Here is a 20,143-nt window from a genome sequence, read left to right as displayed (position 1 = left end):
CCCCCGGGAGCCCCGCACCCAAACTTCCCCCTGATCGCTGAGGGGAGAAGGGGGCGACCGGGCACGGGAAGTCGGGACCCCCCCACCTCCGCCCCCCGGCAGGCCGGCGCGGAGTTCCTGCCTTTTCCCCTCGCAACACACACACACGCTCCCCCGGGTGCTGCCTCAACTCTGCCCCGGACGGGCAGCCCCGCCGGCGGGCTCTACCGAGCCCCTCAGCCGGAGGGCCGGGGGGCGCAGCCTCCCCCTCTAGCCGGAGGCGGCCTCCGCGCCGCCCCCCGCTGACCCCCCACCCGAGGCGGGAGGGCGCCAACCCGCGCCTCCGCCGCAGCGCGGGCCGGCAGCGCGTCCCGGCCCCTGCCGGGGGCCATGGAGCACCGGCGGGGCCCCGTACCCGGCCGAACCGCTCCGGCCGCGGCTCGGCCGCAGTCCCGGCAGCTCACCGCTCCGGCGGCGCCGGGGCATGGTCGGCCGGCGGGGCTCCCCGGCCGGGCGGGGAGGAGGGGAGGGCCGGCAGTGGGGGATTCCTGGCCCCCCAAAGGAGGTGGGGGAGGCGGGGGAGGGGAGGCGGGGGGGGGGGAGGGGAGGCTGGGCTCCCGGAGAAGGAGACGATCGCTCGCACAAAATCCTGCGTCTTCAAAGCAGCCCCGGCGGGCAGGGTAAGTATTTTGGGGGAGCCCCCTGCCCCCGCCGCCCCCCTGCCCCAGTGCAGGGACGCGGAGCGGCGGAGGGATGCGTGCGGCCGCCCCGGGCGGGGTCTCCCCGCCGGCTCGGGGCGGGGAGGGGGGGGAATTGTGCGCAGGGCCCGTTCCCTGCCTGGTGCGGGATCGGTTGGAAGCGGTGAGCTTCCCCGGCTGGGGACCGGGGAGACGGGGGAGGAGGGGGATGGGTCTGCTTGTCTTGCCGTGCGAGGGTCTGAAACCCCCCCAGCCCCCCTCCCCCCCACCTACCCACCCCCCAAGCGCGTCAGGGCTTTGCCTCTCCCAACCAAGCTTCCCTGTGGCTCCTCTTCGCTCCTTAAAAAAAAAAATAATATATATATATATATATGCCCCAAAGCTAGAGAGAGTGAGAGTGAGGAGGTGGGGGGTGGTTGGGGGGGAAGGGCTTCTCCGAGGAGCGGGAGAGAGGCGGAGGGAAGAAGCCGCCGAGATCCCGGCAGCTCCCCTCGCTCTGCCGCCGCGCTGCTCTGCCGGCGCTCGCCTGCCGCCGGGCGTGAGGAAGGGGGTGTGCGGAGGTAAGGGCTGTCACCGCGCTCCCGGGGTAAAGAAGGGCTGCCGCTGCCCTGCCCGCCTCGCCAAGGTCGGGGGTGGGGGGGGGAAAGCAGCCCCCCTGGCCCCCACGCGTGTCCGGTCGCCTCCCCGCCAGCCAGCCGGCAAGTTACTTTGTTCGCAGAGGTCCCGCGGAGGAGGTTGGGCTGCCGCGGGCGAGCGGGCGGCAGCGGCGGACACCCCCGGGCGGCCGGCACCGCTCTTATCCCCCCCAACCCGTGTTCAGGTGTCACCAGCCGCCGCCGGAGACTTCCCGGGAGGGAAGCCCCCCCCTCGAGGAAAATCCGTGTGCGCCTTCCCCGATAGGCTTTCTTCCCCTTGGGTATCCGGAGTGGTGGAAGTGGAGGAACTTTCCTTTGTCGTAGCAGAGGATTTAGTGACCGCCAAAGTTTTGTTCTGGGAGGAAACCGTTCGATAAGTTTTTCAGGATTCGTCCTAAATTTCGTCTAATTTACTACGCTGTTCTTTGGTATCCGGCACGCTCAAAGCAGTGGGGCAGTGAAAAAAAAAAAAAAGATTTGGGACGTTTAGGTAGGGATTTCATTGCTTTTAATACATTGCTTTTTTAAGAACTGCATTTTATATTTTGCACATTTAGATGGGTAGTGTGGAATACGTTTGTAAATGCATATGCTTGCTTGTGGATAACATAGAGGATAAAGATGGGTAACATGTAGAAACTAGACAGATTTTAAACATTCCATTCTCTTTGGCGGAAGATCAATAGTTGAAGATTTCTGCTTACACAATCTATACCTTGACAATATCATAATTAAGAGAGATGCTGATAATGTATGGTATTGATAGTCATTTCAACTTCAGTTAACACTTAATGAATTTAATAGGTAATTTAGAGTAATATAAAGGAGTTTTGGATATTCTGCATAAACTAATAACTAGGCAAGATTATTAAACTTTGTGATTGGCTCCTGATAAAGTGGACTCTCAGTTTTTCAGAATAATATCAGTAGATATTTAAATACAAGACTACATTTTAAATGTGCATGTCAGAAATTTGACTACCAAAAAAGAGTATATATCTTGAGAAGACCAATTAAAGAATCATTATATGATGGTAATCTGCGTTGCACCCATTTGTAATAAACGGTATCATGATTCCAGGCACTGTAAATTTTCTGATCTAAGCAAATACAGAAAATTACTTTCTATTTTCTATATGGATTTTTTTGAAATTCTTAAATGTAATGGCCATCACATGATACATACATGCATTGATTGATGTCAATTATGGGCCATGAAATTTTAATGGTATGTTTAAACAATTTTAGCTTGGCACTTCTGGTTTATTTCATTGTCTCAAGCTATCTGAGACAGAAGAATCTTAAAATTTTTTGCTTGTACATTATTCCCTCTGTCTCTTTTTTCCTTGCTCTCTCATTCAGTCTAATTTAAAGCAGAGTAGCCGCTGAGAATACCTGTACATGTTCGTGTGAAGAAAAATGCCCATTTTAAAGATATACAAATCTTCTTGGTAGATGAGAGCAAACCCCTCATGCCCTCTACGAAAACATATTGAGCTCATATTAATAAGATATTTGTTTTGGTATTAGTTTGTGATGCCAAACAACAAACATGAGAGAATGCAAAGATGAAGCTGGCACTCTGATCTTTGTTTAAACAGGTCATGGTTTTTATTTAATGCTGTGTGCTCATTACAGGAACTGTCAGCAGGAATGTAAAGCGGAATTCTGATTTGGCGTACATAGCCAATTCTGACATTGATGTTTCAGATTCTTGAGTTAATGGTTCATAGAATGTAGTGTTGTTTGTGATGCTGTTTATTTATTTGAATTTATTATATGGAATTAGGGAAAAAATGTCCGGATAATGCCCTTTCAGGAACCAGATATGATCAAATACGTTGCCTCAGATGAAGTCCTCCTCACCTGAAGAGTTACACAGGAATGCGCTTTTCTATATAGTAGAACATGTAGAGGTGTAAAAAAGGTTACTATTTTTTAAGTCAGCTGGAGTTCTGCCACTGAATTACAAGGAAGGAGACTCAAATGCCCTGTAACCAAGTACTATTTAGTCGGTTATCCAGGTGGTTTCTTTTTTCAGGCATATGGAAACAATATCAAATAGTAAATAAAAATTTACATTTACAATTGAGAATTTTAATACTTTTGTCGATGAAAACAGTTTTCATCTCAAATGACTAATAAACACAGTAAAAATAAATCAGTGCAGTCCACTTGATTCTTACTGAACCTTCCTTCGAAGAATTTAGAGAGGAAGGGAAGAGCCTTTTCACACATTTCTATTACATCAAGACATATTAAAGTATTACAATGTACACTCTGACCTCTCAGAATAAGACTAAGTGTAGTGCTGGAAACTTTAATTTGGATGTTCTGGATCATATGCCAGTTTGGATTCTGTGGTCATTGTCCATAGGTAAATTGGGTCTGTGTGAGAGTATCTGCGAGCAAGGTGGTCTCTAATTGTTACTTCTAACTTAAATACATGTTTCTGTTTAAACTCTGTATATTCCAGGTTATGTTTCAAAATATAAGCAAGGTAGTAATTTAAGAGGGTCCTTTAAGGTCACTGGACTGTTATCTTTTGACTTTCTATTAGAAAGTAATTTTTTTTCAGGCTGGTGTTATTACAAATAAAATAATGTGAATGTAATGCTTGGGCAAGGTTGCAGAATGACAGTCCAGTATAAGATCTATTGCAAAAAGGAGCAGAGCTGTTATGGTAATGGCTATTCACCTGCTTCTGCAGTGGCCACCTCTGGAGGGTAAAACAGTTCATTCTTTGTGACTGCTCACTGCTTGACCTCATTGTTGAAACTGTCAACAAGTGTGACAGTTTTGCTGTGATTTGATACGACAGTGGAAATTGTATTAGAATTAACAAATAACCATCACGGCATATATGTAGTAACTTGCAGTCATAACTGATTTGGGATTCATTACACTAACCTAGATACAAAATGCTAAGTGTTTTCCATTCAGTCACTATTAAAAATGTTATTATTTACTATGGGAGTAAGATTGGGTTCACAATGTCATTTAAATATGCTGTATTGTGTGTGACTATGGAGAGCCGTATTAGTGTAATAAGGGCTTGTCTTCTTTTTTACACAGATTTGGAGGTGTAATAGTTATGTATAATATATTTCAATTGCAAGTATTTGCCTTTGCTTGTTATATATTTTTAATTTATATGATTCTGCTAAAACCAAGATTACTATATTTAGCATATATCACTTTTTTGAAAGCTGTTTTTTAGGCGGCATGCCCTCTCAACCTTTTAAAGTCAGTTCCTTTGCCATATTAGCCAGTCCAGCTTCCCTTGTGGCAGGTGGGGGTCTTGCCATTCAACCAAAGACTGAAGCCAGCAGAGCAGCTGTAAAAGCAGCATACGAAGGAGACTGATGGTTGCTGATATTTTTGACTGTTTTTTCTCTGCCTTTTGCTAATTGGCTGTTTTGCTCAAGCTCCCTCTTTGCCAAGCTCTTGCAGTCGCATCACTTAGCTTAACGTGCTGTATAGCTCAAACATCCTGCATGCCACTTTATTTTTTATCACCTTTTTCCTCCTCTCACTGCCTCTGTCATACCCCATCTTCTCTCTGCTTTTGTCTTCTGTGGCACTAATCCCACTTATTTTTTCCTTCTCCATAAAAGAAAACGGAAGGAACATAGTGCTCTGCCATTGCACTGATCATTTCGGTGCGTTGCTGTATTATTTTTCTCCCTTATACTTTGTTGAGTTTCTGGAGACTGTAAGCTGTTTGGGGCAGAGATTCTCTGTTACTGCATGGTAGTACAGTGCCTAGCAGAGTTTGCTGTTGGTTTTCACTTGGTCTGTGGACATTCAGCTAATAATAAATAGTAATTCTAGGATTATTTCAGCTTTGTTGGACAGCCTTTCCTCTGGTTCTTTGTTAGTAAACAAAAAATTTCTTACTCAGAGCTTATCTTCACTGTATTGCTGTTCTGAGGTATATCTCAGTTTTGCCCCTCAAAGCCACTTTGTCCCTAGCGTGAGTAGTTTTTGGTAAAGTTCAAGATACCTTGCCTGTTGCAGCAGGGGTGGGATGGATTAAAACTCAGCTACTACCAGTAGTTAATAATCTAGTACCTCAAACAAGAACCAAAACAAAAAAAAATGTCAACTTCAACATGTTTTCAACACATCTCGTTGGAAACTTCAGATTTGTCAACACCAAAAAAAAATATCCCGATTTCACCATGTTGATTAGGTAAGAGAGAAGGGAAAAGAAACCTCCAAAATGTATAGTGGGTTCCTTTCACTACTTTGATACTTTTCTCCTCGGTATTTTTTCATTTTGATTTCCCTTTGCTTTTCCCCCCTGAACTGTTTGGCATTGTTTTAGCATCTTGTGCATCACATGAAAATTTGTAGTTGGTCCAAATAAAATTTTCAAAATAGTTCTTCAAGCAGCCAGCGAATCAGCTGATGTACAGTGTGTGCAGCTCGGAGTCACAGTTCAGAGGCAGCCAGCCCAGTCGCTCACCAACTATTCCTGTCACTTGGCACAGCCTGTGCCGTGTCTTGCAGTGTGATAGCTTCCACCTGAGCTAGCCTACCTGCCATGGAGTGCCGTGAGTGCACTCTCTGAGCTCTTCTCCTAAATCCTGCTTTTTTTATGAGTAGCCTCTTCAGCTTCAGGGAGAGTGGTGATTTGAAGCATCCCTGTGTGAGAAAGGCGCTGTAGGACTGGATGCTTTGCTAATCAGTAGGATCCATTTTAGGTCTGAAGAATAATATCCAGAGGTCTTTGACCTGAAATGCTGCCCCTCAGGACCAAGTGTCTGGGACTTTTCCCGTACTGTGTCTCTTTTTCTTTGAAGGGAAAGGTTTAGTTGCCTTTGTCTCCGTTTCCTGTGGGCCAGGTAGGGGGGCTTTTTGCAGACATGACTTTATGGGTAGGAGGAGTGAGTGGGCCAAACAACTGTTGAGTGTTTTTATCTTACATCAGTCCTGGGGAGGATACCTGGAAAAATAAACAGAACAAACCCAGTGACATTAGTCAGATGACATGAAGGATTTCAGTGGGATGGATGCAACTAAGTGAGTGAAAAGTGGAAGCAAAAAAATTAATAGGACAATTTTCAAACTTTTGTGTCTAAGACAAAAAAATGTAGCTGTTAAGGATTTGCTTGATTAAGTTTATAATTAAACTTCAGGCCTTAATAGAAAAAGATATACTGATCTCAGAAGTAGTATCACTATAAATATATTTACATGTAAGCTGGTTCTGCATTCCATCTTATATATATTTGTGTGCTGATACTTAGGCATTTCATTCATCTTGAACTACAGGAATAGACTGGCCACTTTTATTTTCCATTCTTGTTTATTGACATAGAGATCAGCAACCTCTCAAGAGGTGTTAGTGTTAGATTTCTTTCTGAAATCATATGAGAATATTGGCAACAGAAACTCATCTGCAACCAAGAGGTGCTGTTGCACCAAAAGGGAAGAAAGACCCTGTGAACCGTCTTACCAGTATTAATTTGCCTGTATATGAAGCAGCAGCTCCTGTCTCCTGCTAAACTCTGAGCAGGGGAGTTGCTGCCTCTGCTGCTGGGTGTTCCAGGGGTGCTGTGTGCCATTCACCTCTGCCCTGAGCCACCCTGGCATCTCTGCTGTACTTTGCCGACCCATAGACTTAACACTTCTGGTGCCCAACACTGACTTTGAATGCTTATGTGAAGACTACTTGAACTGTCTACTAAAATAATCCTCTGCTCAGTGTTAGGCTTTGACATATTCTGATGTAATTTTGGTATCGGAGCGAACACGCTAAACCAGATGAGATGTATTCTGCCCTCAGATATGCATGAATGATCAAATCGGTCAAATTCTGCGATTTATACACAATTTCCATTGAAATCGGTTTGAATAAGTGTGTGTCGCAGGCGAGTGGGACTTGACCTAGTGGGGTTTGTACAGGTGAAGGCTAAGAAATGAGCGTGAGGCCACTTGTCACAAAAGGGTGAAGAAAAAGAACATTCTTGAGTTAAAAATTAAGCCAAACTGTTTCTTAAGTAAATAATATTTCAGTACTTACATAGTCTTCTTCTCAGTAAATAATATTTTAAGAGATTCAAGAGCTTAATCAGATGACATGCCCAAATTGCAGACTGAAATGTAGAATCAAATCCCCACAGCCCTAATTTACTCCTTTTGTAATGTCCATTTTGGATCATTTTCCCACATAACCTGTATTTTTAGCTATTTTCCCTTAGAATGAGTAGTATTATCATTTTGTGACTTGTAATTTGTCTTTTATGAACATATACTCATGATTTTCAGTAATGTAGATTTTGAAATACTGCCAGAGATGAAGGCAAAATTTTAGAGTGAGGAATCAGTTTTGTGGCTTTTAGGTATTTATTTAAAATTTCCTTCCCTAGAGGTAATTACTTAAATAGATTAGCTACCTCTGCAGGTATTTTGGGTTAAATATAGGTAATATCGAGCCAAAACAGTATATTTTTCAGGGAAAAAATGTGGTTTTACTTGAGAAAAATCTCTCCATTTAAATGTTTTATCCAAATATGATAATGTTTTATACATTCAGGCAAGATCATATGTAGGATTACAATAATGCATTTAGCCCTGACAAATGTTCAGTCTATTTCTAAGTCTTAGAGTATTGCACTGTTTAAGTCTAAAATATATTGGATATATTGTAAAGTGGAAGTTTAAGGTGAAAACAAAGCAATATTATTAGGTTGTGTGTATTTTTAAAACTGAGTAAATGAACAGTTATTTTGATTCAGAAAATGATACTGCTGAAGAGCCAAAATAAAATTAAATCTTCATAAATAGGATATTCAGTTACTGTAGTTTTGGGAACCTAGGTAGAAAAACGAGAAAAAGTAATATAAAAACATACAATCATAATTCAAAATAAGACTAGCTAAGAGGTTTCCAAGTGGTAACTGCTTTAAATAAATACAGAATTAGATTTCATCGGCAGATGTGCAAGTTTTGTATTTTCTGAACTCATTTGTCTGTCTCTTTTTCTGGACGCCAGGTCGGAACTTTGGCATGTAGTAGGTACAGTATATTTTTGAGGGAGCTCTGCAGAAGTGGATGTTAGGGCATAGTTCCAGAAGACAAATAATTTATCTCATTTCCTACTTCCTGTGTCTATATAATTTTTTTTATGACAGTTAAAGCTAACAAGTATGTTAGTTTTTTTGTAAATAAAGTATTGAGAGAAACATATATAATATTTGGGTTTGAGAGCAATGGAAGAAAGCCAATTTGAAGAAAAAAATTAATTTCAATGAAGAATTTTGTCATACTATGGCAGGTCATTAGATTCAGCAAAGGAGAACAATGATGTGTGTTTTAGCATGGTGAGAAATATCTTGGGGGGTTTTGTTGTTTTTTTTTCCAATGCAGGTTAAGTTAATTTTAATTACAGAGAAATAAAAGGTCTTACTTAAGTTGCTGAATTTTTTCACGTTACGAAACACATTTCTCGGTGCCTTGTAGATCTGCAGTTAACAAATATGTGATATATATGACAAGGGACTGAGTATTCATTGGTAGTGAAATATGAGATTCTAAACAGAAGAGGATAGATCTTGCATTTCTTCTCATTGAAGCCAGTAGGATTTTGAGGCATACAAGTAACTCAGGATTATGCCCCCTGGTTTGGGTTATATGGGTGGGAATAGCTCTGACTTCCGGGGAAAAAGTACAGTCACAGAACTGAGTATTATTTGGCTGATAACAGTTAGCAAATTGAGATTTGCTGGCACAGAAAACCATCTCAGACGTGTTTTAAAAAGACCACCCAAAGAGTCCCCTTAATAAATTAGGGGGATGGTACAACTTCTTTCAGCAGAAGCCACTGAAGAGAGCAGAGACTGAAAAATGAGATGCTCAAGATCTCTTTCAATTAAAGATACACCATAGGCAAGGGGTTTTGAAAATACCATAGTGGAGCATATGTGCTCTAGTCACCAGATGAGGATTGTGAAATCCATGGTAAGGAGGCACTTGTAAAGGTTTTATACCAATTTTTGACCTTAAGACAACTTTACAAACTTGCACTGTAATATAACTACATGCTGTGCCCCGAGGAGCAGATGGAGCAGTGTATGTTGCCATCTCATGGTACTCACAGAGTGGATCGGTGAGCGTGTTCTGTTTTGTTTTGGGTTTTTTTTGGAGATAAATCTGCATTACAAAACCGTCTCCTGTTTGTACACTTACTTGCTGCTTAAACCCGGGGATTTCTTAGCCTGTGTGGATATGAAGTTAGAGCCGCCCTTCGGCGGTGGTCTCGGCGGTGGTGGCCTGAGGCAGAGAGGCGGCCAGGGCTGGGTGCCAGCCCTCTGCGCGCTCGGCCAGCGCTGGGCACGGAGGGGCTGCAGGCGTGAAGGCTGTCACCGTGGCACGTTTCACCACCGCTAAACTGGCATTTAGAAAAATTAACGATGTGCTCAAATGCCGTACTGCTTCTGTAGCTGAAGCAGGGTGAGGTTTCCCGGCAGGATTTCTAGGTCACTACGTTCCTTGTGAAGAACTCTGGGAGGTTTGTGAGGGCGGTAAACACCTGAAATGGCATGATAGGTTATGGGATTGTAATTCAGTTATCCTTGAGGAGTCTGTTATTTTTTTATCGCTGTTGTGTAGTTCTCATTGACACAGATTGCAGGTAGATAAAGCCTTTGCTTTGGGAAAAAGGGGTGCATGAGGGCATATTTCACTTCAATACATTGCAGTTTTATTTGTTTATTTTTCCAATGCAAAGGGAGATGTTTCTGTGTATGACAAATCGTATTCATTTAGAAAGCCTAATGATTCCATCAGTAGAAATGTGCATGATCGACCTAAATCTACAAGTATCTTGATGACATTTGGTTATGCTGCCTTCACTTTAAGGTCCTCATTTGTCAAGTGAGTCCAGACCAGTCTGGTAAGGGGAGACTTGATGGTTTTGGTTTGCCAGGACTTGCATTCTGTTTCAGAAAATGAAGAGGAGGAAGAGGAGAGTGTATCCCTTTGGAAAAGCTTTCATCTGCAGAGTGATTTGCTTGGCTCATCCTTTCCCACAGAATAATGCCTTTTTAGGATTATTTCAGTATTCATTTCCTGATGGCAGAACTGAACAAAGATAGCAGACTAATTCCATTGATTGGCTTCTATCTGTAGTATCTGAAATGGGTATTTTAGACAGCAAAAAACCTTTAGGATTTTCAGTCTATTTCTCATAGTAAGCGACTGTTTTACTGATTCCAGTGTGTTCGCTTATTGCTGGTCAGTCTATAACAAGATTTGGGGGGGGGGATGCGTTAAAACAAAAATAGTAATTTGTGGTAATGAAGTCAGACACTAGTGGTTATAGGAATGTTACTACGACAATTGGGACCATTGCTGCAGAATACTCTGTAGCCCTTTTTTTGGGTTTAAATAAAGGGTCTACTTCCCTGGGTAAAGGGTGACCTGACAGTGCACGAAGAGCACTGTAGTGCAGTATAGGGGAAGACCTGAACCCTTGATGAAGTTCTTGAAAGGTTTTCCGGTTAACAGTATCCGAGGTTTGCACAAGAAGCAACTGTGTCACTATGTGGTTTATCACAAACTCTCGTGTGCTTCTTTAGGGTATTTTACTGCTGTTGTCTTACTGGCTTTCCCTGAAAAAATACGGCTTTGAAGTTTTATAGCTGCATGAAATGCCTTTTTTTTTTCTTTTTTAAACTACATTTCTTTTCTTCATTGCTTCCCCAAATCCCAGCTTGTCAGTGTCTCTGAACAAAACTAACACATTTTCTGTAGCTACCTCTTTGCCATTGATCTTAGTACTGCTGAAAGTCCCAGCGTCCTCTTATTTGTTCATATTATCTCACTGTTATTAGTGCAAAATCTGGCAACTGCCTCTCTTCAACTCTTGCTGGAGTATGCTATCGCCGTGTTGTGTTTCTTGACCTCCACATTTTTTGTAACCTAGTGAAGTTCATTGCTTAACAGGTAACTCCTTCACAGTTTTCTCTCTTGATTTATAACTTCTTTTTTACTATCATCATCGTCATTGTCAGTATTTCTTCTTGGTTTCTAATTACTATTTCAGTGATATGTGCTTGAGCCGTGTTGGTTTTGAGTCTAGATTCATATTTTTTATTGATGGAATAATTTTCAGGAGGTCTCAGTGTTTTTAAGCTAGAGACAAAGGGTAGATGATGGAGGGAACAGCGGGGATGATGGAGTGAGATATGGTGAGAGCAAACATGAGGGTGAACTGAAGGATGAACATAAAGCAGAATCTGTGAGTGAAAAAGTGAGATTAAAATAAAAAGTTGGCTTGAAAATGGAAAAAAGAGAAATAGGATGCATAAACAGTCTGGAAAGTTCATGTAAAAGAGGGAAATTATTATGCCAGCTCTACAAAAAGGCTGTGAGACGAAAATACCAGAAAATTCAGGCTGAAAAAGTAAAAAAAAAATTAATACAAAGATTTATTTGAGGATCTCATCGAAGTAGTTAAATATACATCTGGGTCCAGGCACCTGCCTAGTCCAGTAATTCCTGAGGGAAGATGTTGCAGTCCACATAGTTTATGGCCTGATGCAGAGCCTTCTGGAGACGGTGGAGCAGTATCCGTTGTACACAGTGGGCTTTGGGTCAGAGCTCTGTGAACATTTGAACACAGGCTGGAGAAAGCAGCAGAAAAATAATGTATGGAGAACATTCCTGCCATCAGTAAGAAGATGGCTTAGCTGATTTAATAGCTTTTTCTCAGTCTGTGATTCTAACAGCCAGGTTTGTGATATTTATTTTAGTATTCATGTTCTTGCAGTCCTTTTTACATTTCTCTGTTTTTCCCTGGCAGACATCCCGCAGCTCCATAAGTCTGGGGGAAGAGGATGGTTAGCATGTTGTTGCTGTGGGGATTTGAGTCTTAATGCTCTGTGTTGTTAATGCTGGGCATATAATTTTAAAACTTGCATGCTATGGAAGCAGATAATTATTTCCCTGCTGCATTTTGTACTCTGGTTTGGGGAAGGAAGAAATTTTAGAATATTAAAAGAAAGAAAGTTACAATTTGGGGGACTATTGAAAATGGAAACAGAAAGAGGGGAGTAATGGGTGTCAGTCTGGTTATCAGTCAAGCTGGAAAGAGACAGCTTGTTCTGTCGAACACCAAGAATGTTAGTAGTAAGCCAACCACTTATGCAGGAAGAAAGCCCTAGACTGAAAGGTAAGGTTCAAAGACATCTGTGTGTGTTTCTGAAATGAGATTGAATTAAGCTTGCTATTGAATTATGCTTACTGATTATGTCTGTTACATAGCTGATTTTTGTTTAGCACAGGCTATTCGTACGAATGCCAGTTATTTTATTTTTATTGCAGGATCTGGCTTTCTTTTCTGGTCTTGGGTGCTTTTTATGTGTCCAGAGTTGATGCTGGGTGACTGTTGTTTGGCAGAAGGCTTAGCAGTGCTGTCACATCTCTTTTTTTTTTTTTTTTTTTTTGTCCTTTTCTTTTTCCTTACCTCAAGTGAAATATGTTGTCTTCCCATTTTTTACATGTTTATATGGTGAACTTCTTGCTGAATGTCTGTGGTTCGCATCATCTCAAGCTGGCCTAATGGCGTGATTCATACTCTCCCATGTGCAAGGATTGATTCCTTTCTTAAAAGAACTCTTCAGGACTAATGGGCGTATCAGGGGTGTGCTGGCTGTGGTTTGTTTCTGTTTGCAAACGAATTTGTTCTTTTGAGTTGCTTTGTGTTGGTAAGTGATTTTTTCCACTTACCCAGAAAGCGAAAGCAGAGCTTAAGAGTGGATATTGGGGTACCCGCAATACATCTGTTGTTTCTGCATCATATTTGATGTGTAACTTGAGAGAAGTCATAAAAGACAGGACCCAAAGAGGAGGCTGGCAGAAGGCATTTTCTCAGCTGCTGTGAGTTCCTGGGAACTTACTAAGGCCAAAGGGAGATTCTAGGTCCCCAAGGCAGTGCCTTAACTTCTTAGTAACTGCAGTTCAGTTGTGTGTAAAGTGGGCATAATCACTGAATTATAAAATAAAGGCTGTGTTTTTCAGGTAGTTTGAAATCCTTATGTAGATCTGTGGAATTACAAGTTATTAATCTTACTGGAGAATATTTCTAGAGGTCACTGGTTCTAATAGTTTCTTTCAAACAGAAGTAGGTTCACTTAGAACAGTTTGCCCCTTGTAAAATCTCTGACCTTGCCTATTCAAACTTCTTTACAAATGCATCATTTAATACAGGAGGCTCCTCAGGGAGGGTTCTTCACATCTGCCATCATAATTTCTTATTTCCTAAATGCAGCAATTTGTACTTGATTATTCTTACAAGGATCGTGCCTGCCGTCCCTCCCCCTGCTCTGGCACATTCCTTTGTGCTGCTGCTTGTTCTGTAGCTTGAACGCGGCATCTGAGAGTGTTTTCAATCCCAAATTTTCTTTGTTGTTATTCTGCCATTTCCTTACCACTCAATTCTAGGGGAGGGCATGAAGGAATCTGCTGTTTTATTCTCAGACTGTTTTCCTGCAGGTTGTTAGTGACAGCAAGTTGTCATCATTTTACAGCCATTCAGCAAGTAACAAAACTGAGCTGAATCTTTCATTTCAGTTTCCTAAGGACAAGATTTCCCAAAACAAAAATACACCGCAGCTTCTTGGAGCACTTAACATCTGTAGTAGTTAAGCAAGGGACTGAAGCCCAGATTTTTAAAGATGCTTAGGTGCTTGACTGCCGCTAGAACTGAATTGGACCAAAGTACCTGTAAATAGCTTTAAAAATTTGAGTGATTATGAAGACCACCTTCATCCATCACGCTTGGCAGCGGTCCCTTCAGAGTGGAAGTAAGGCACATCAGCAAGGTCACACAAAATACTTGCAGTCTTGCTTTCCAGAAGCTGCACATACTAAGTGAATTGCTGCATTCTAGCATGGCTTTTCATGAAATACATCTTCTGAAGCAGACTACTTATATTCCCTAGAAGAAGAGAGCCCTCGCTTTGATGAAAGTAAATATTTAAGACAGACAACTTTTAAAAAGGATGCAGAATTATACTGTAAAAATACCCACCTTTATAGCTTGTAATCCATTTTTTATTAAACTGGGAAATAAAAGTAAAATTCACATTTAAATTACTTTCTTCTGTTTCTAGGGGATACTCTGCATTCCAGTTGGTTTCACTTTGCTGTTCCTCTACCCATTGTCAGTGCTGCTGTTCTAGGCTTGCATAACCTTCAGGGAAAAATTTATTCCCAAACATAAAACCTGTATGGATTTTACTTTTTTTAATATTTAGTAACATTTAACTGTGTGTTAGCCTTTGAATCACTTTCTTTTTTCCAGTGAATCCAGAATGTTGGGCTAGCGCTCACTGCGAAGAGAACGTGTTTGAAGAGGGGTGTTCGTGTCAGGAGTTCCTTCGGTGATACTATAAAACCAGGAGCAAGTGCACAGAACGCTATTTGCTCTGTTCCTTAGGATGTAAAGAGCAGCCACTTTCAATGCTTCCCCATAATAAATGGCACAGACTTTCTGAAGAATTGGTTAAATTGATTCTTGTTTAATTAACTCACATTTTAGTCATACACACCTGTATGTATTCAATTTCAGGTTTGGTGGGGTTTTTTTGAAAGAGGATGGGGAATAAACATTTAGCAATGCAAGAAAAAAAGAAAGTAAGTGATTGTGTTGAAGAAACGTTATTATTTGACACACCATTCTGAAGAATGACTGCCTTGTCTTTTAGATTTGTATTAAATTTCTGAAATACTTGAGAAAGTTGCCCCTGTGTTCTGTAGTAAGTTTACTTCCACTCCCTGCTTCCCACCCCCAGCGAAAGTACGTTCATCAAATTGCTGAGTTGGAAAGGTTTGTCATGAGTTCTTTGGGCTGTGTGTCTTCGTCCCTCCATATCCCCCCTTCATGTTCATCTCATATTAAATAAAGCAAATTCCAAACAGATTAACTGTCAAACAGTTACGCTCCATCTCTTCAATCTGCTTTTAGGTTTTTCGGAGGGGAGCGTGCTGATTAGGTAAGGAGATGTCATGGTCTTCTTCCGTCGATGTAGGAAGATAGCAGATATGATCGCCTGAAAAAGCCGAACTACACAGTGCAAGCATGGCTTTTGCCCAGTCGCACATTATGGCAGCTAGAAGGCATCAGCACAGTAGACTCATAATTGAAGTGGATGAGTACAGCTCCAACCCCACACAGGCTTTCACGTTCTACAACATTAACCAGGGACGTTTTCAGCCCCCACATGTGCAAATGTAAGTATTATAGTTCTGTTATTGCTCTAGCACAGCCTTCTGAATTGTTATTGCCTTGTCGATGTGGTATTTGATGGACCAGTCAAAAAGGATTCAAAGAGCACTGTTTTGCTGCCTTTCTAATAATAATTACTGTAATGATACAAAATCAGTCTATTTGGAAAGTATAAGTACTTTGTTAAAGGATGAGAGAAAGATCACTCCACTAGCATAACTTTAATACGTAATACTTATGTATTAAAAAGAGAAATAAATAACAAACAGTGGTGATAAAATAAGAGATGCTACAAGGATGATACTTTCTGCAATCTAAATAATGTTTGTTTGCATTTTGCACTTGCTTATTGATGTAAATAGCTATTGAAAATACCAAGCCTTTATCTGTACGACACATATTATTTGGTTACTTATATTACGGCTACATACAAGGGAAAAATCACTTAAATAAATAAAATAGTGTGGGCACCCATCCGACAACTTACTTCCATACCGATGTGCCGAAGATGCCGAGTGCTTAAAGAGTAATTAAAATAATGTGTTTGTTTCTGACTTCTCATATAATGACAACATCAGTAAAATTAACTGCTCTAAATGATTTACTTGTAACATAAAGTGGAGAATTATAATTACAAAATGAAAACTGCCATAAAGTTTAAAGCCAGAAGGAAGAGCAAGACAGTAAAGCTATTACAAATAAATTAAGTATAAAATTCTACTGTAAAGTATTTTTATAGGGAATAAAAATGTCTGCACCATTTTATTGTTTTTATTAAAGAGAGAAGCAGCCTTATCTTTAGATCAGAAGGCTGGTTTTCATTTTTTTAATGGAAACTTTTTCCCTTTAGGAAGATTGAATAAATAATCACCTTATTCACATTTTTGGTATTCAATGTGATTTGGTAATTTACAAACAGCCTATTTACAATAGGCCGTGATTTCTGCAGTTAAAAAACTAAGCAATTATGACTGGTTGAATGCTATGTGTCCATTCAGTGAATGCTTATGTACATTCTTTGGCAAAAATGAGATACTGTATTAAAAGTATCTGAATATACCAGGCTGGTGATCGAACACTCAGTTTTTGCGGGGCAGTGTATTAGCTTATGGTCTGTGTTGGGTGTTTTTAGGTACTATCGAAGTGCAAACAGTAAAATGAGTTGAGTGTTAGCCCTGGGAAACATCTTTTGTTTATAGAGCTGGCAAATGGTAGCAAAAGTACAAACAAACAAATGTGTGTTCAGAAATACTTTTACAAATGAAAATGCCAAACGCAGGTTGCTTTATTTGTCAAGGCTTAGCCATTCTTTGTGAATATTCAGACAGTTCTGGGCACTCATGAATTTGTTCACTGGTCTTAAAAGCTGAATGTTTTTAGTGGGCTGAAAATAAGTTATTTGTTAGTATCCACTTGGTACTCAACAATATGCTGTTTAAACTTCTAACCAGTAACAAATCATATTACTGGGGGGCTTAGACAATCAACTGCATGATAGAAGTTCAGCACCTAAGCAGGTAGTTGAAAATAATCTATCCTTAGAAAACGGTTCTTCAGAAGAGTTTAGCAATCTCTCGTGAATGATTAATACTACTGAAGAAGGTCGCGCAAATAGAAAAACAGGCTAAATTGAAACATTTGCCACAACCTGACCTATTCTTTCTCTTGGTACCGAAATTGAAAATAATGTTTCTGAATACTAGCAGGATTGCTTTTGGTCTCTACCAATGAATAGAAAAATAACAAAGAAGGAAAAACTAGACATAAAAAGTGTAATAAAAGCACCTTTTATTCACATCATTGTTATGGGTGAAATCTTAGCCCTGCTTTAGTCCATGCAAGTTTTGTCATTGACTTCAAGGAGGTGAGGGCTTTGCCTTGTTTTTGTGTATAGTTCAAAGTACCTAGAGTAGTGATGTCGCAGGCAATCATAAGCAGATTTCACATAGACCTGTTAACATTGAACTTGTAGTAAACTACTTTAACCACAGAGGTTTTTTAGTGCTCCTTTTCTTCTGAATTCAATTTGGCAGCTCTTCCTTAGTACTCCATGCAGTTTTATATTTCTTGTTTCGCTTTTTAGCACCCACAACATGCTGACAGCCCTTCCTAGCCCCATCTTAGCCTGGCATTCCTGTGCTTGTGAGATGACTGGGTAGCCACTGACAAGAAGGGTGGTAAATTCTGATAGTGTTTTCAAGTCCATCAGTCATTTCTGGGAAGTTCCTGTCCTGCCACGGAAATCTAGCGTATAAACAAAACTCTGGCAGTGGTTTTGCTCTGAAATTTTTTAACTTTGCTTTTCAGTTTCTCCACAAGTTTTCGTACTGCTTTCAAAAAAACAAATTCATTTGCACAAAAATAATCAACAGATCTTTACTCCTCTGCTCACGCTGCAAGCAGTGCATTGAGTGTTGGTGTGACAGCTGCTGTGGGAATGTGTTACACAAGAATATGGGGATTGAGCCTTCAGAAATTATTTCCAGTAATACAAGTTTTATGCATTTGTGAAACTTGACATATGTTTTTACCTATATCCAGCCTCAGTGTGTGCATATCACTGCAATGTGAAAATCTGCATCTCATTTATTTGAGGTTTTTTGTATTGATGCCTTTTTCCTGTGAAAATTCTCTGGCCCATTGCACAGGATTTAAAAGTTATACATACCTCAGCAACCAGGAAAATGCTGTCCACATCTTCCCTGTCCCCATCCAAACTGTAAGAAAAAGCATGTGTATTGTGTGCTGCATGGGTTGTCATGGTAAGTCTGTTGTTTTTTTCCACTCAGCTTCAGAGGAGTAACATGTGAAATGCATGCTACTCCCCAACACCCAACTTACTGCCGAGCTTTAAAAGATTTCTGAAGGAGAAGAAGCACCTGCTTTAAAGGCTATCCTTCCATGAAAAGTCAAAAAGTTCTATTTTAGACCAGTCCATATCCTTATATTGTGCCAGGGTAGTATGTGTAATTTAAAGATGGCTTACTAATACAACCTGTAACTCACTTTGGGAAGTGCTGGGCAGGGAGAGCAATAATCAGAAATATGTTTGCTTTTTCGCTTGAATGGCTGCAACGATAGCCAGGGTCAGCTCCCCCTCATTTTTATCCAGCCATCCCAGTTCATTTTGAGAAGGAACTCCATGAACTGAATGCATTACACTTCACACAGCTCGCACCTTATGACAAGCCTCGCTCACTAGTCTGAAAGCCACCATGCACCATCCGTATTCCTTTGCACCCCTGCTACCTCCACTCACCACCCACGGAGCTCGCTCTGTGGCAGCTCTCTTCCCTCCAAAATAGGCATTTTTAACATGCCATGGCACTCATGCAGCGGCACCATTTGAGGTTGTAGCCTCCCATGCCTAACTCCCTCTGCATCTAACTCTTTATTTTGTCAGCTGCCCTTCTACATGTGCCTGTGGTCCTCCTGCAACACGCACACTCCCTCAGCCCTACACACAGTGTTTGCAGCTGCTCTCGCTCAGGGTCCAAATGTTCCACTCTTTGTCAGCCAAGTTTTACAATTTCCAGTATGTGTGTGCTTACATATCCCACTAGCATGTACATACTGCTGGGTATTCATTACATATGATTTGATCACAGCTGATTTTACTCTTTGCCTCATGTTTGGTCACTTTCTGCTCAAAACCTGGAAATTCAGAAAGATGCCTACAAGGTACTTGTACTAAAACACTATTTCTCCAGTACTGCTGTAAAAACCCCAACATTTCTTCTTCCTAAAAAAGTATAGGAAGGACGGATATAAAATAATTTGCTCATACTCTGGTTTCATAGTTATATTGTGTGTTTTAGAAAATGCTAAGAACTTTTTCTGTATTTATCAAGATTTGAACTTTTTAGATTTATTCCTCACTCTCTCTCACTAATCTTGTGTAGTTGTTAAAAACACCTCAGTTTACCCGCCTATAAATTTCATAGAATTCTTCTTTGACTTAGGGAAAAGATTGTGTGATTAAAGATTATTATCATATATCTTTCAAGCAATAAAATGCCTTCTGAAAATTTACCCAGTAAACAGGGGTAGTATTATTAATAGCAAAGATCTCTAACTTTTTTCCTGAGTTTATATGAAAGTTAAGCTCCTGAATTGAAGCACAGCCAGCAAGACTTAGGAATATGTATTACATACTGCAACAGTGAACAAAACTAATTTTATTTGTCCTTTCAAAATAGATGTTGTAAAAGTAAAATAATTCGTAACAATTCTATATATCTCTCTGGTTTCTAGTGACATAAATATAACTCTTGCATCTCTGGCTCTTTGATTTTATTCCAGCAGAATTCCCTAACTGGAATAGCAGACAGTGTATGGCTGAATATAGGTACATTTGCTTCTATATATTCTAACAAAATATGGATTGAGGGTAAAAAGATTGAGTTGAAAATAAGTATTCCTCATATAGCAGAGAGGTGTTCTCTGCTTTCGTCTTCTAAATCATAAGTAAGTCTCACCAAACTGGGTCAGATCTTTTCGTTTCCTCAGTTTTGAATATCGAGATTGGGTTCTGAACAATGCAGCCTCACCCCTCGCAGCATCTGATTTCATTTAGTATAATTAAGCCCAGA

General features: G+C 40.8%; 1 protein-coding gene across 7 annotated transcripts in view; it reads left to right on the top strand.

The window, feature by feature from the left end:
• The first annotated feature begins 549 nt into the window (after positions 1-549).
• MPPED1 (metallophosphoesterase domain containing 1) overlaps positions 550-20,143 on the top strand; it is a 66,437-nt gene continuing 46,843 nt past the window's right edge. Inside the window, exons 1-3 of one of the 7 annotated variants that reach the window (XM_074591035.1) lie at positions 8,998-12,494; positions 15,291-15,556; positions 19,854-19,899. In XM_074591035.1, the coding sequence (XP_074447136.1) occupies positions 15,475-15,556; positions 19,854-19,899 (128 nt within the window). In that variant the 5' untranslated portion in view covers positions 8,998-12,494; positions 15,291-15,474. Of the gene's footprint in view, positions 660-798; positions 1,238-8,997; positions 12,495-15,267; positions 15,557-15,646; positions 18,314-19,853; positions 19,900-20,143 lie in introns of those variants that run through there. The other 6 variants (XM_074591004.1, XM_074590995.1, XM_074591013.1 and 3 more) reach the window with 6 other exon arrangements.

Source organism: Larus michahellis, chromosome 1, assembly GCF_964199755.1.
Source record: "Larus michahellis chromosome 1, bLarMic1.1, whole genome shotgun sequence".
Taxonomy (NCBI): Eukaryota; Metazoa; Chordata; class Aves; order Charadriiformes; family Laridae; genus Larus; species Larus michahellis.
This window is presented reverse-complemented; position numbering and strand designations above follow the sequence as displayed.